Genomic DNA, 18,546 nt, shown 5'->3' on the forward strand with positions numbered 1-18,546 from the left:
ATGTAGTGATTTAAGATGGTACATAACACTACAGGGAGTCAACTCTGTAAACTTTAACCTGAGATGTAGTGATTTAAGGTGGTAAATAACACTACAGGGAGTCAACTCTGTAAACTTTAACCTGAGATGTAGTGATTTAAGGTGGTACATAACACTACAGGGAGTCAACTCTGTAAACTTTAACCTGAGATGTAGTGATTTAAGATGGTAAATAACACTACAGGGAGACAACTCTGTAAACTTTAACCTGAGATGTAGTGATTTAAGATGGTACATAACACTACAGGGAGTCAACTCTGTAAACTTTAACCTGAGATGTAGTGATTTAAGGTGGTAAATAACACTACAGGGAGTCAACTCTGTAAACTTTAACCTGAGATGTAGTGATTTAAGGTGGTAAATAACACTACAGGGAGTCAACTCTGTAAACTTTAACCTGAGATGTAGTGATTTAAGGTGGTACATAACACTACAGGGAGTCAACTCTGTAAACTTTAACCTGAGATGTAGTGATTTAAGATGGTAAATAACACTACAGGGAGACAACTCTGTAAACTTTAACCTGAGATGTAGTGATTTAAGATGGTAAATAACACTACAGGGAGTCAACTCTGTAAACTTTAACCTGATATGTAGTGATTTAAGGTGGTAAATAACACTACAGGGAGTCAACTCTGTAAACTTTAACCTGAGATGTAGTGATTTAAGGTGGTACATAACACTACAGGGAGTCAACTCTGTAAACTTTAACCTGAGATGTAGTGATTTAAGGTGGTACATAACACTACAGGGAGTCAACTCTGTAAACTTTAACCTGAGATGTAGTGATTTAAGGTGGTACATAACACTACAGGGAGTCAACTCTGTAAACTTTAACCTGAGATGTAGTGATTTAAGGTGGTAAATAACACTACAGGGAGTCAACTCTGTAAACTTTAACCTGAGATGTAGTGATTTAAGATGGTAAATAACACTACAGGGAGTCAACTCTGTAAACTTTAACCTGAGATGTAGTGATTTAAGATGGTACATAACACTACAGGGAGTCAACTCTGTAAACTTTAACCTGAGATGTAGTGATTTAAGATGGTAAATAACACTACAGGGAGTCAACTCTGTAAACTTTAACCTGAGATGTAGTGATTTAAGATGGTAAATAACACTACAGGGAGTCAACTCTGTAAACTTTAACCTGAGATGTAGTGATTTAAGATGGTACATAACACTACAGGGAGTCAACTCTGTAAACTTTAACCTGAGATGTAGTGATTTAAGATGGTAAATAACACTACAGGGAGTCAACTCTGTAAACTTTAACCTGAGATGTAGTGATTTAAGGTGGTAAATAACACTACAGGGAGTCAACTCTGTAAACTTTAACCTGAATAAAATGTAGTGATTTAAGGTGGTAAATAACACTACAGGGAGTCAACTCTGTAAACTTTAACCTGAGATGTAGTGATTTAAGATGGTAAATAACACTACAGGGAGTCAACTCTGTAAACTTTAACCTGAGATGTAGTGATTTAAGATGGTACCTAACACTACAGGGAGTCAACTCTGTAAACTTTAACCTGAGATGTAGTGATTTAAGGTGGTACATAACACTACAGGGAGTCAACTCTGTAAACTTTAACCTGAGATGTAGTGATTTAAGGTGGTAAATAACACTACAGGGAGTCAACTCTGTAAACTTTAACCTGAGATGTAGTGATTTAAGGTGGTAAATAACACTACAGGGAGTCAACTCTGTAAACTTTAACCTGAGATGTAGTGATTTAAGATGGTAAATAACACTACAGGGAGACAACTCTGTAAACTTTAACCTGAGATGTAGTGATTTAAGGTGGTAAATAACACTACAGGGAGTCAACTCTGTAAACTTTAACCTGAGATGTAGTGATTTAAGGTGGTACATAACACATCAGGGAGTCAACTCTGTAAACTTTAACCTGAGATGTAGTGATTTAAGATGGTAAATAACACTACAGGGAGTCAACTCTGTAAACTTTAACCTGAGATGTAGTGATTTAAGATGGTAAATAACACTACAGGGAGTCAACTCTGTAAACTTTAACCTGAGATGTAGTGATTTAAGATGGTAAATAACACTACAGGGAGTCAACTCTGTAAACTTTAACCTGAGATGTAGTGATTTAAGGTGGTAAATAACACTACAGGGAGTCAACTCTGTAAACTTTAACCTGAGATGTAGTGATTTAAGGTGGTACATAACACTACAGGGAGTCAACTCTGTAAACTTTAACCTGAGATGTAGTGATTTAAGGTGGTAAATAACACTACAGGGAGTCAACTCTGTAAACTTTAACCTGAGATGTAGTGATTTAAGGTGGTAAATAACACTACAAGGAGTCAACTCTGTAAACTTTAACCTGAGATGTAGTGATTTAAGGTGGTAAATAACACTACAGGGAGTCAACTCTGTAAACTTTAACCTGAGATGTAGTGATTTAAGGTGGTAAATAACACTACAGGGAGTCAACTCTGTAAACTTTAACCTTAGATGTAGTGATTTAAGGTGGTAAATAACACTACAAGGAGTCAACTCTGTAAACTTTAACCTGATATGTAGTGATTTAAGGTGGTAAATAACACTACAGGGAGTCAACTCTGTAAACTTTAACCTGAGATGTAGTGATTTAAGGTGGTAAATAACACTACAGGGAGTCAACTCTGTAAACTTTAACCTGAGATGTAGTGATTTAAGGTGGTAAATAACACTACAGGGAGTCAACTCTGTAAACTTTAACCTGAGATGTAGTGATTTAAGGTGGTAAATAACACTACAGGGAGTCAACTCTGTAAACTTTAACCTGATATGTAGTGATTTAAGGTGGTAAATAACACTACAGGGAGTCAACTCTGTAAACTTTAACCTGATATGTAGTGATTTAAGGTGGTAAATAACACTACAGGGAGTCAACTCTGTAAACTTTAACCTGATATGTAGTGATTTAAGGTGGTAAATAACACTACAGGGAGTCAACTCTGTAAACTTTAACCTGAGATGTAGTGATTTAAGGTGGTAAATAACACTACAGGGAGTCAACTCTGTAAACTTTAACCTGAGATGTAGTGATTTAAGATGGTAAATAACACTACAGGGAGTCAACTCTGTAAACTTTAACCTGAGATGTAGTGATTTAAGATGGTAAATAACACTACAGGGAGTCAACTCTGTAAACTTTAACCTGAGATGTAGTGATTTAAGGTGGTAAATAACACTACAGGGAGTCAACTCTGTAAACTTTCACCTGAGATGTAGTGATTTAAGGTGGTAAATAACACTACAGGGAGTCAACTCTGTAAACTTTAACCTGATATGTAGTGATTTAAGGTGGTAAATAACACTACAGGGAGTCAACTCTGTAAACTTTAACCTGAGATGTAGTGATTTAAGGTGGTAAATAACACTACAGGGAGTCAACTCTGTAAACTTTAACCTGAGATGTAGTGATTTAAGGTGGTACATAACACTACAGGGAGTCAACTCTGTAAACTTTAACCTGAGATGTAGTGATTTAAGATGGTAAATAACACTACAGGGAGTCAACTCTGTAAACTTTAACCTGAGATGTAGTGATTTAAGGTGGTACATAACACTACAGGGAGTCAACTCTGTAAACTTTAACCTGAGATGTAGTGATTTAAGGTGGTAAATAACACTACAGGGAGTCAACTCTGTAAACTTTAACCTGAGATGTAGTGATTTAAGGTGGTACATAACACTACAGGGAGTCAACTCTGTAAACTTTAACCTGAGATGTAGTGATTTAAGATGGTACATAACACTACAGGGAGACAACTCTGTAAACTTTAACCTGAGATGTAGTGATTTAAGGTGGTAAATAACACTACAGGGAGTCAACTCTGTAAACTTTAACCTGAGATGTAGTGATTTAAGATGGTAAATAACACTACAGGGAGTCAACTCTGTAAACTTTAACCTGAGATGTAGTGATTTAAGGTGGTACATAACACTACAGGGAGTCAACTCTGTAAACTTTAACCTGAGATGTAGTGATTTAAGATGGTAAATAACACTACAGGGAGTCAACTCTGTAAACTTTAACCTGAGATGTAGTGATTTAAGGTGGTACATAACACTACAGGGAGATAACTCTGTAAACTTTAACCTGAGATGTAGTGATTTAAGGTGGTAAATAACACTACAGGGAGTCAACTCTGTAAACTTTAACCTGAGATGTAGTGATTTAAGGTGGTAAATAACACTACAGGGAGTCAACTTTGTAAACTTTAACCTGAGATGTAGTGATTTAAGATGGTACATAACACTACAGGGAGTCAACTCTGTAAACTTTAACCTGAGATGTAGTGATTTAAGGTGGTAAATAACACTACAGGGAGTCAACTCTGTAAACTTTAACCTGAGATGTAGTGATTTAAGGTGGTAAATAACACTACAGGGAGTCAACTCTGTAAACTTTAACCTGAGATGTAGTGATTTAAGATGGTAAATAACACTACAGGGAGTCAACTCTGTAAACTTAAACTGAGATGTAGTGATTTAAGATGGTAAATAACACTACAGGGAGTCAACTCTGTAAACTTTAACCTGAGATGTAGTGATTTAAGATGGTATATAACACTACAGGGAGTCAACTCTGTAAACTTTAACCTGAGATGTAGTGATTTAAGGTGGTACATAACACTACAGGGAGTCAACTCTGTAAACTTTAACCTGAGATGTAGTGATTTAAGATGGTAAATAACACTACAGGGAGTCAACTCTGTAAACTTTAACCTGAGATGTAGTGATTTAAGATGGTAAATAACACTACAGGGAGTCAACTCTGTAAACTTTAACCTGAGATGTAGTGATTTAAGATGGTAAATAACACTACAGGGAGTCAACTCTGTAAACTTTAACCTGAGATGTAGTGATTTAAGATGGTATATAACACTACAGGGAGTCAACTCTGTAAACTTTAACCTGAGATGTAGTGATTTAAGGTGGTACATAACACTACAGGGAGTCAACTCTGTAAACTTTAACCTGAGATGTAGTGATTTAAGATGGTATATAACACTACAGGGAGTCAACTCTGTAAACTTTAACCTGAGATGTAGTGATTTAAGGTGGTACATAACACTACAGGGAGTCAACTCTGTAAACTTTAACCTGAGATGTAGTGATTTAAGATGGTAAATAACACTACAGGGAGTCAACTCTGTAAACTTTAACCTGAGATGTAGTGATTTAAGATGGTAAATAACACTACAGGGAGTCAACTCTGTAAACTTTAACCTGAGATGTAGTGATTTAAGATGGTATATAACACTACAGGGAGTCAACTCTGTAAACTTTAACCTGAGATGTAGTGATTTAAGATGGTAAATAACACTACAGGGAGTCAACTCTGTAAACTTTAACCTGAGATGTAGTGATTTAAGATGGTAAATAACACTACAGGGAGTCAACTCTGTAAACTTTAACCTGAGATGTAGTGATTTAAGATGGTATATAACACTACAGGGAGTCAACTCTGTAAACTTTAACCTGAGATGTAGTGATTTAAGATGGTAAATAACACTACAGGGAGTCAACTCTGTAAACTTTAACCTGAGATGTAGTGATTTAAGATGGTACATAACACTACAGGGAGTCAACTCTGTAAACTTTAACCTGAGATGTAGTGATTTAAGGTGGTACATAACACTACAGGGAGTCAACTCTGTAAACTTTAACCTGAGATGTAGTGATTTAAGATGGTACATAACACTACAGGGAGTCAACTCTGTAAACTTTAACCTGAGATGTAGTGATTTAAGATGGTATATAACACTACAGGGAGTCAACTCTGTAAACTTTAACCTGAGATGTAGTGATTTAAGATGGTACATAACACTACAGGGAGTCAACTCTGTAAACTTTAACCTGAGATGTAGTGATTTAAGATGGTAAATAACACTACAGGGAGTCAACTCTGTAAACTTTAACCTGAGATGTAGTGATTTAAGATGGTACATAACACTACAGGGAGTCAACTCTGTAAACTTTAACCTGAGATGTAGTGATTTAAGATGGTAAATAACACTACAGGGAGTCAACTCTGTAAACTTTAACCTGAGATGTAGTGATTTAAGATGGTAAATAACACTACAGGGAGTCAACTCTGTAAACTTTAACCTGAGATGTAGTGATTTAAGGTGGTAAATAACACTACAGGGAGTCAACTCTGTAAAAATCAGCTGAACATTTTAACTACGTTCTATTTTAAAAAAAATATTAAGCTTCTCAATGATCAAAATTGGTGTTAGTCGAACTAATATAAGTTTAAGGAAAATTTCCAAATAAAATGTGTGGTTCAAATATTTTAAAATTTTTTATAATTTTGTCAAAGGGTCAAAGTTAATATTTTGTCAAAATTTTATGAAATTAAACGAGCCAAATTAATTTTAGTGAAGGTGTTTGGTACCACCTAAACATGATAATATTTCCAATTTCATTGAACCTTAAAATTTAATTCAAAAATGTTATTTGGCATATAAAAAAGTTCACATAAACAGGAGCATGTGTATGATGATCCAATCTGATGTGACCATCACTAATGGTAAACTACCTTCCCAAAACATTAACCAGATACCCGACGGACAGACAGAAAAACTTACATCTTTCTTACCTTAATGTATAAGATTTTCAAATGGAAATAAAATGTTCAATATATTTTGTTTTGTGATTTACAAATTTATACCACTTCAGTATTTGTGAATAACATAAAAACAATAACAGATAACATCAAATAACATTTCTAATATAATTTTAAACAACTTCTTATCAAAACATGCATTAAACATAACACAAACATCAATACATGCCTTTATTGAGATGGACTGTCTATCAACTGTTAATATTCATTGTTAATTTATGATATATAAGATTTCAAAATGTGTCAGTAAAAACTTTAAATATAAATATGGTCAGAAACAAGAGTCACCTAGAAGCCTCAATCTCTTAGTTGACAATTCCCCCCCTTATAACTCAAGTGAAGATAAATCATGAATTATGCTTCAGATTGGTTTATTTTCATCTATCCCATCAAATTTAAAAACATTTCACAGAGGACATTTCTGACAATTAGATAAACAGAATCAAAGATTGCTGATGGCAGCCATGTTTTACATCTGATGAAGTAAACTTAAAATATATAAACAATATATATGTGTTTGAACAGGATGTGATCCATTTCACAAAATCCAAAGTCTTACTAAATGAGAACCAATATTTCTAATAACAACATGACTTTATAAACCAACCTTTTTCATATGTATCAAACACTGTGACAGTGGAGACTTTCTTCTCTGTAGAACTCAATACAGCTACATTAAATCCTCTCCCTGCATGGTTCACCCTTTCACCTAAAACACTGCAGACAGAACAAAGTTATTTGAAAAATCAGTCTAACAAACTGGGGATAAATTTAGAATTTGTTAAATTGTAAAGACATATGCCTATAATGTAAGACTATATGTTGACCTCTAGGGGTCTTTTGAATATTTGTTTAGTTGGGTTGCTGTCGCATGACATAACAATTCATCCCATGAAAAAGCAATTTAAGTCGTTTAACACCATTAATACTATACGTTCAGATAGATCTTACATTTCCCCATTAATACTATAAATAGATCTTACATTTCCCCATTAATACTATAAATAGATCTTACATTTCCCCATTAATACAGATTGTAGGTTTCCTCTGATCACCATCACCAGTATCCACCATAGCAGTAAATTTATCTTCTCCACATTCTGTAGTCAATCCACACTTGTCTAACTTTTCTATAACCATCTTATATTCTGTCACTTTTGGCATAAACTGTGAAATATCTCTCAATGGACCAACTGAAATATAGGAGACAGATTTTAACTATACTTCTTTGTAAACATAATTCTCTTTTTATATATATATGTCAAGGTAAAATTCAAACTAACCTAATCAAATGCATGAAATTTGTTATTTTACACATGTTTAGAGTGAAATTTGTTATATTTAGCAAGTGTTGATGCTTCAAAAGACTTTTTTCTAAGTCTATTTTTAGTTTAAAATTTATTTGTAACTGTTATAATCTACATATGTCCTACTTACGAGGTAGAGAGAAACAACCTTTCTTTTCAATGGGTAAGCTGTAGCCACCATGTTCTCTCTTTTTATGCTGAAAAGAAAAAGAAAAGTTAAACAGTTTTTCCTCAAAGTCTTTAAACTTGTCTTTGTAATATTGAAGACTTATATATAGATAATACAGTTTCAAGCGTTAACAGAAATTGAATCATTCAGTTTTTTTTTATACTACATGTTTACAAGAATCATTATAAATAACAATATTCCTTCTAATTAACTGTTGTCTTCTAATGAGGGGGTAACTATAGAGTTTTCTTTAATATGATTTATATAGATAAGGGGAACGAAACTCATTTACTTTCAACTTCTTATCAAGCTGTAGTTCATATAATGTTAAGTAAAATTATAATTCTCCAAAAAAATAACCAGTTGCTCTGCAGGGTGCATCTTTATATGACCACAGAGGTCGAACCCTGAACAGTTGGGGCAAGTATGGACACAACATTCAAGCTTGATTCAGCTCTGAATTTGGATTGTGATTAAATAGTTGACACATCATAGGTTTCTGACACAGAATGAATGTGGTCTAATGAACATAAAAAAAATTATATTTACCTATTATGGTCCAACATCCAAAATCTAAATACATGGTCATGAAGTGATTCAGCATATCAAAGAATCCCAAGAATTCAAGTTTTTATGAAATCAAACAAAGTTTAATTTAGGACCCTTTTGATCTCAATGTGGACCAATTTGATAACAGGGCCTATAATCAAAAATCTGAATACACATTTAGCTTCAGCATATCAATGAACCCCAATTTTTGCTAAAATCAAACTAAGTTTAATTTTTGGCCTTTTGGACCTCATGTGGATCAGTTTAAAAACGTGGACCAAATTCCAAAAACTTAATACACGGTTAGATTCAGCATATTTAAGAACCCCAAGAATTCAAGAATAAAACCCCATTGAAATTGGTCAAGAAATAAGCAATTTATACAAAGTATTAGAAAAGTATTGTTCTTGGTCCCTAATTCCTTTACAGTTTGGGCCATAACCCCCAAAATCAATCCCAACCTTCCTTTTTTGGAAAGGAACCTTGTGGTACAATTTCAGAAAGATCCATACACTTACACACAAGTTATTGTCTCGAAACTAGAAAAATACTTATTTTGACCCCTTTTGGGCCCCTTGTTCCTAAACAGTTGGGACAAAAAACCCAAAAATCAATCCCAACCTTCGTTTAATGGTTATAAACCTTATGTTAAAATGTTATTGATTTCTATTTACTTATACTTAACTTATTATACCGAAAACATTTGTCCTCGTACTTTGCTGACGACGATAACAACGCCCACGTGATACTAATATACATATACGACCAAATATTTTTCAATTTTAGCGGTCGTATAAAATTTGGGACTTCCAAAACTGACATGGGTAATATAAATATTTTTCAACTTACAAATTCAATAGCCTGTTTCTGTTCCAGTCCAATTTGTCCCACCATTACAAAGGCATCTCTAAAGCCAACATTGTCTATCAAGTAACTACCCATTAACCTAAACCATTGTCTGCCTTCATTGCTAAGGCTGCAAAATAGATAAAAAAACAATTTAATTTATTCTTCTTTAACAAACTTTACAAACTTAGCACAGGTTTTTTATTCAAATGAAATGCAAATTAGGGGCAAAGTATTCTTTAGAGACTGTCTACCTGCTTTATTACAATACATACCGGTACATAGTGTTAAAATTTCAAATCATAGTGAACAAAACCTTGAGTTGGAATGACCACAACTTCATGGTAAATTACCATAACTAATTACTTTGACCTAAGATTTGTTTTTTCTTTAAACATATGAAAGTTTGTACCATTGCTTGGCCTAAGATTTACATATTTCACCCTATCACATTTATATGTTCAGTGAACAATGATATTGGTGTCAACACCGTAATCTGTCGTGAAGTTCACATCACACAAAACATGTTTACAGAGACTCAAATAGATGTGACCATAACTTCATTGTAAACTATCTTTACCCAAAACGTTAATCTGATAAAGGACAGATGAACAGACAGATGGATTAATTGACAGATGCACAGACCAGAGAACAAAATCCCCACTAGTTAGGGCATAAAAAGATGAACTTTCAACTAGAATAGACCAATCAATATGCACAGTATACTTGTTATTGAGTGTTACTTCTGTGTGGTGGAAAGAATGTTTACTTCCAAACATTAAGCAGTAAAAATCTGAAATATTTTTTTTATAAAACCATCAGAACTGTTGAACCATAAGACTACTTAGTAATATTACAAACCGTTCTGTGATTTCATCATGAGTAACTAAGATAATGACTGCATGTTTTGGTGCTTTCTTCATATATTGTAAAAATGCTGCATCTGAAATGAATAAAATTTACTAAAAATTTTAACTTATCTATTTCTCTTATATTACTGAGGTAATGATTTAACCTAACAATATCCTTAAGTTAATAACTTCACAGTTAACACCATAATTAATCTGAAGTAAATAAATTTAATGATTTAACCTAACAATATCCTCAAGTTAATAACTTTACATTTAACACCATAATTAATCTGAAGTAAATAAATTTAATGATTTAACCTAACAATATCCTTAAGTTAATAACTTTACAGTTAACACCATAATTAATCTGAAGTAAATAAATTTGATGATTTAACCTAACAATATCCTTAAGTTAATAACTTTACAGTTAACACCATAATTAATCTGAAGTAAATAAATTTAATGATTTAACCTAACAATATCCTTAAGTTAATAACTTCACAGTTAACACCATAATTAATCTGAAGTAAATAAATTTAATGGTTTAACCTAACAATATCCTTAAGTTAATAACTTCACAGTTAACACCATAATTAATCTGAAGTAAATAAATTTAATGATTTAACCTAACAATATCCTTAAAAATAACTTCACAGTTAACACCATAATTAATCTGAAGTAAATAAATTTAATGATTTAACAATATCCTTAAGTTAATAACTTCACAGTTAATAACTTCACAGTTAACACCATAATTAATCTGAAGTAAATAAATTTAATGATTTAACCTAACAATATCCTCAAGTTAATAACTTTACATTTAACACCATAATTAATCTGAAGTAAATAAATTTAATGATTTAACCTAACAATATCCTTAAGTAAATAACTTCACAGTTAACACCATAATTAATCTGAAGTAAATAAATTTAATGATTTAACCTAACAATATCCTTAAGTTAATAACTTCACAGTTAACACCATAATTAATCTGAAGTAAATAAATTTAATGATTTAACCTAACAATGTCCTTAAGTTAATAACTTCACAGTTAACACCATAATTAATCTGAAGTAAATAAATTTAATGATTTAACCTAACAATATCCTTAAGTTAATAACTTCACAGTTAACACCATAATTAATCTGAAGTAAATAAATTTAATTGACAAAGAGCAAATAAAGAAAAAATAAAATAAATCTGCATATGAAATAAAAGTTTATGATAGTTCTACAGAAAGTTATATGCCCAAATTTAAACCAATTAAATGGCACCTACCATCAGTATATGTGTCAAAAGTCTTAACATCGGCAACCTCCATCTTCTGGACTGAAGTAAAAAAAATACATTAAATGTTAATCATGTAGACAGTAAATTTGAAAACACTTCTGTTTCCTTTGAAAGTGTCATTTTCTGTAATTTCTCAATTAGTGGTAGTTTTTGAGTAAATGAAATAACTACACTTTATGTACAAAATTACTGCCAATACAAGGGTTATGATGGTCCTAGAGGAACATTTCAACACAGAAATTTTGAACAAATGTACATCAAAAGTTACTGTTTGTGTGTTAGATTCTATTTATTGCCATCTTAGGCCACACCAATTTGATTCCTTGTTCGACGGACCCGCCCGCACCTATTTTTTTCAAAACAGAATTTTTTTATTTTTTTTATTTTCCCGCTTCCCGCATCCGGAAATGTAATTATGTCCATTTCCCGCACCGTTTTTTTAGTTGTAAATATTATAAAAAGATATCAACATTTGTTTTTTAAATCACAGTCTAACCTGTATATAACGATTTTAAACATAAAAGCACCCCACCACACTTTGTAAATATCTGTGAGAATATTTGTTTCAGCATGAAACCTATTTATCCAAAGCGGGAGTGCTTCGATATAAATTTATAATGTTCAGCGGAAATACCTGTAAAGAACAAAAAATTGGTTACTTTCCCCCTTACTTATATTCCCTATGAAAAAATGTTGATTGTTAGAATAAAGTACAAAGAACTTCTGAAGGATTTGCCTTCAATTGCAATTATATTGTATGCTGGCGAAACAAAACTATCCATAGCCGCTGCATGTTTATGCACCTGACGTGTCCTGATTGATTGAGGGGCCTGTCGTTTAGCAGTTATCGTTTGTTCATTGGTATTTTCCCGTTTGGATATACATGATATATAAATTACATCGTTGGTTTTCCTGTTCGAATTGTGTACGCTAATAATTTTGGGGTCCTTTATAGCCTGCTGTTTGGTCTGTATCAAAGCCCTGTGTAAAAGGCCGTACTTTGACCTGTGTTTGTTTTCAGGTTTAGAACAACTCTCCCTCAGACAAGGGGTCATTTTACTGATGTAGAAAAGAAAATAGAAATACCAAGGATTTGTATAGTTCTTCTATACAAAACCTTTGAAAACTTAGAATTTTGTACTCAAAAAGAGGAGAGTTACATCATATTTTAAACAACTTTTTCTAAAAGAGGGGTCCACTTCTTTTGAATAATATTAAACTGATAAAGTAAATGTGTTTACATGGTTAAAGTCCAGGAATATTACAAAATTCTTGGACATGTTTTGACCATTTAATACAAGATAGATATATAGTTCTTTGAGAAAATATGAGCCCTTTTGTACAAACAAATATATTATAACTTATATTGATCCCTCATAAAATATGTAAAAGGGATATTTATAACATTAAGGGGTTGTCCCCAAACTGATTTTGACTTGGATGGAGAATTGTCCCATTGTCAGTCACACATACATATACCAGATTTAATTATTTCTTGGTGAACAGGGAAAAAATACTTCAGAAATTAAAGAAATGTCAAAGTACAAGTGATAAATCAAGCTTTAATATTGTCAAAACTTACTATTTTATGTTTACAAAAAAAAATTATAATCGCTCGCCTTTACTTTTCAAGCGTCTGCTCAAAAATTTGCAAATTAAATATTTTTTTATTAAAATTTTCAAATCGCTCGCTCGCCCCAAATTTTGGAGTCCAAAAATCCGTAGAACAAGAAATTAAATTGGTGTGGCCTTAAGATGAAAAATTGAAAACAATAGGACTATATAAATATGACTTTTTTTTGAGAAAAGGTGATGATTGTGGTGTGACAGTCAAATTTGGGTAGTATGCTAATTACCCTAATTTACAATGTAAAAACAAAAAATAACACATAGGTGTAATTTTATGACTTCAATTCAAAACTGAAGTGAAACTGTTTACATTTAAACTGAAAATTTATTTGTTGACAACAAAAGCTTTTCCCCCTGAAAGAACCTAATTAGTTTAAACATATTTATTTATAGTGGATAGGGAAACAAGTTTTGCAACTTATATTAATCCCTTTCCACTTTGCAGGTGCAAGTGCTGCCTTGTAGCGGCATTAGTCTGCTCTTTTTTCGAAATCTACAAGGGTGTCTTTTACATGCAAGAGATATGGCTCTGAGTCTCTCTTAACAAGGGTCAGCCATTTATCATCCCCTACCGATGGACTATCATCGTTTCCTCAAGACCATACTAGCAAATGGTGTCAAGGGAGAGCCGAAAATTCAGTTCCTGAAATTTTCATCCCGGAAAGGGAATCGAACCAGGAACCTTTGAGTTAGTAGTCCGATGCACTAACCCCTACACCTCAGCTCTCTATTCCTAATGACTGATCTTGATCAACATACTTACTGTCCGATGCACTAACTACTACACCTCAGCTCTCTATACCTAATGACTGATCTTGATCAACATACTTACTGTCCGATGCACTAACCACTACACCTCAGCTCTCTATACCTAATGACTGATCTTGATCAACATACTTACTGTCCGATGTACTAACCACTACACCTCAGCTCTCTATACCTAATGACTGATCTTGATCAACATACTTACTGTCTGATGCACTAACTACTACACCTCAGCTCTCTATACCTAATGACTGATCTTGATCAGCATACTTACTGTCCGATGCACTAACCACTACACCTCAGCTCTCTATACCTAATGACTGATCTTGATCAACATACTTACTGTCCTATGCACTAACCACTACACCTCAGCTCTCTATACCTAATGACTGATCTTGATCAACATACTTACTGTCCTATGCACTAACCACTACACCTCAGCTCTCTATACCTAATGACTGATCTTGATCAACATACTTACTGTCCTATGCACTAACCACTACACCTCAGCTCTCTATACCTAATGACTGATCTTGATCAACATACTTACTGTTCGATGCACTAACCACTACACCTCAGCTCTCTATACCTAATGACTGATCTTGATCAACATACTTACTGTCCGATGCACTAACTACTACACCTCAGCTCTCTATACCTAATGACTGATCTTGATCAACATACTTACTGTTCGATGCACTAACCACTACACCTCAGCTCTCTATACCTAATGACTGATCTTGATCAACATACTTACTGTCTGATGCACTAACCACTACACCTCAGCTCTCTATACCTAATGACTGATCTTGATCAACATACTTACTGTCCGATGCACTAACTACTACACCTCAGCTCTCTATACCTAATGACTGATCTTGATCAACATACTTACTGTCCGATGCACTAACTACTACACCTCAGCTCTCTATACCTAATGACTGATCTTGATCAACATACTTACTGTTCGATGCACTAACCACTACACCTCAGCTCTCTATACCTAATGACTGATCTTGATCAACATACTTACTGTCCGATGCACTAACTACTACACCTCAGCTCTCTATACCTAATGACTGATCTTGATCAACATACTTACTGTCCTATGCACTAACCACTACACCTCAGCTCTCTATACCTAATGACTGATCTTGATCAACATACTTACTGTCCTATGCACTAACTACTACACCTCAGCTCTCTATACCTAATGACTGATCTTGATCAACATACTTACTGTCCGATGCACTAACCACTACACCTCAGCTCTCTATACCTAATGACTGATCTTGATCAACATACTTACTGTCTGAAGCACTAACCACTACACCTCAGCTCTCTATACCTAATGACTGATCTTGATCAACATACTTACTGTCCGATGCACTAACTACTACACCTCAGCTCTCTATACCTAATGACTGATCTTGATCAACATACTTACTGTCCGATGCACTAACCACTACACCTCAGCTCTCTATACCTAATGACTGATCTTGATCAACATACTTACTGTCCGATGCACTAACTACTACACCTCAGCTCTCTATACCTAATGACTGATCTTGATCAACATACTTACTGTCTGATGCACTAACCACTACACCTCAACATACTTACTGTCCGATGCACTAACTACTACACCTCAGCTCTCTATACCTAATGACTGATCTTGATCAACATACTAACTGTCCTATGCACTAACCACTACACCTCAGCTCTCTATACCTAATGACTGATCTTGATCAACATACTTACTGTCCTATGCACTAACTACTACACCTCAGCTCTCTATACCTAATGACTGATCTTGATCAACATACTTACTGTCCGATGCACTAACCACTACACCTCAGCTCTCTTTAACTAATGACTGATCTTGATCAACATACTTACTGTCCTATGCACTAACCACTACACCTCAGCTCTCTATACCTAATGACTGATCTTGATCAACATACTTACTGTCTGATGCACTAACCACTACACCTCAACATACTTACTGTCCGATGCACTAACTACTACACCTCAGCTCTCTATACCTAATGACTGATCTTGATCAACATACTTACTGTCCTATGCACTAACCACTACACCTCAGCTCTCTATACCTAATGACTGATCTTGATCAACATACTTACTGTCCGATGTACTAACCACTACACCTCAGCTCTCTATACCTTATGACTGATCTTGATCAACATACTTACTGTCCGATGCACTAACCACTACACCTCAGCTCTCTACACCTAATGACTGATCTTGATCAACATACTTACTGTCTGATGTACTAACCACTACACCTCAGCTCTCTATTCCTAATGACTGATCAACATACTTACTGTCCGATGCACTAACCACTACACCTCAGCTCTCTACACCTAATGACTGATCTTGATCAACATACTTACTGTCTGATGTACTAACCACTACACCTCAGCTCTCTACACCTAATGACTGATCTTGATCAACATACTTACTGTCTGATGTACTAACCACTACACCTCAGCTCTCTATACCTAATGACTGATCTTGATCAACATACTTACTGTCTGATGTACTAACTACTACACCTCAGCTCACTATACCTAATGACTGATCAACATACTTACTGTCTGATGCACTAACCACTACACCTCAGCTCTCTATACCTAATGACTGATCAACATACTTACTGTCTGATGCACTAACCACTACACCTCAGCTCTCTACACCTAATGACTGATCTTGATCAACATACTTACTGTCTGATGTACTAACCACTACACCTCAGCTCTCTATACCTAATGACTGATCAACATACTTACTGTCCGATGCACTAACCACTACACCTCAGCTCTCTACACCTAATGACTGATCTTGATCAACATACTTACTGTCTGATGTACTAACCACTACACCTCAGCTCTCTATACCTATTGACTGATCTTGATCAACATACTTACTGTCCGATGTACTAACTACTACACCTCAGCTCTCTATACCTAATGACTGATCAACATACTTACTGTCCGAAGGATTAACTACTACACCTCAGCTCTCTATACCTAATGACTGATCAACATACTTACTGTCCGATGCACTAACTACTACACCTCAGCTCTCTATACCTAATGACTGATCAACATACTTACTGTCCGATGCACTACACCTCAGCTCTCTATACCTAATGACTGATCAACATACTTACTGTCTGATGCACTAACCACTACACCTCAGCTCTCTATACCTAATGACTGATCTTGATCAACATACTTACTGTCCTATGCACTAACTACTACACCTCAGCTCTCTATACCTAATGACTGATCTTGATCAACATACTTACTGTCCGATGCACTAACCACTACACCTCAGCTCTCTTTACCTAATGACTGATCTTGATCAACATACTTACTGTCCTATGCACTAACCACTACACCTCAGCTCTCTATACCTAATGACTGATCTTGATCAACATACTTACTGTCTGATGCACTAACCACTACACCTCAACATACTTACTGTCCGATGCACTAACTACTACACCTCAGCTCTCTATACCTAATGACTGATCTTGATCAACATACTTACTGTCCTATGCACTAACCACTACACCTCAGCTCTCTATACCTAATGACTGATCTTGATCAACATACTTACTGTCCGATGTACTAACCACTACACCTCAGCTCTCTATACCTTATGACTGATCTTGATCAACATACTTACTGTCCGATGCACTAACCACTACACCTCAGCTCTCTACACCTAATGACTGATCTTGATCAACATACTTACTGTCTGATATACTAACCACTACACCTCAGCTCTCTATTCCTAATGACTGATCAACATACTTACTGTCCGATGCACTAACCACTACACCTCAGCTCTCTACACCTAATGACTGATCTTGATCAACATACTTACTGTCTGATGTACTAACCACTACACCTCAGCTCTCTACACCTAATGACTGATCTTGATCAACATACTTACTGTCTGATGTACTAACCACTACACCTCAGCTCTCTATACCTAATGACTGATCTTGATCAACATACTTACTGTCTGATGTACTAACTACTACACCTCAGCTCACTATACCTAATGACTGATCAACATACTTACTGTCTGATGCACTAACCACTACACCTCAGCTCTCTATACCTAATGACTGATCAACATACTTACTGTCTGATGCACTAACCACTACACCTCAGCTCTCTACACCTAATGACTGATCTTGATCAACATACTTACTGTCTGATGTACTAACCACTACACCTCAGCTCTCTATACCTAATGACTGATCAACATACTTACTGTCCGATGCACTAACCACTACACCTCAGCTCTCTACACCTAATGACTGATCTTGATCAACATACTTACTGTCTGATGTACTAACCACTACACCTCAGCTCTCTATACCTATTGACTGATCTTGATCAACATACTTA

General features: G+C 34.7%; 1 protein-coding gene across 1 annotated transcript in view; it reads right to left on the bottom strand.

Moving 5' to 3' along the window:
* The window catches only part of LOC143063424 (protein O-linked-mannose beta-1,2-N-acetylglucosaminyltransferase 1-like), a 77,026-nt gene that overhangs the window by 52,991 nt on the left and 5,489 nt on the right, over window positions 1-18,546 (bottom strand). Inside the window, exons 7-12 of the mRNA XM_076235572.1 lie at window positions 11,693-11,743; window positions 10,425-10,506; window positions 9,567-9,693; window positions 8,130-8,196; window positions 7,708-7,885; window positions 7,300-7,409 (exon numbers count right to left, since the gene is read on the bottom strand). Coding sequence (XP_076091687.1) covers window positions 7,300-7,409; window positions 7,708-7,885; window positions 8,130-8,196; window positions 9,567-9,693; window positions 10,425-10,506; window positions 11,693-11,743 — 615 coding nt within the window. The remainder of the gene's footprint in view (window positions 1-7,299; window positions 7,410-7,707; window positions 7,886-8,129; window positions 8,197-9,566; window positions 9,694-10,424; window positions 10,507-11,692; window positions 11,744-18,546) is intronic.

The sequence above is a fragment of the Mytilus galloprovincialis genome, chromosome 1 (assembly GCF_965363235.1).
Source record: "Mytilus galloprovincialis chromosome 1, xbMytGall1.hap1.1, whole genome shotgun sequence".
Taxonomy (NCBI): domain Eukaryota; kingdom Metazoa; phylum Mollusca; class Bivalvia; order Mytilida; family Mytilidae; genus Mytilus; species Mytilus galloprovincialis.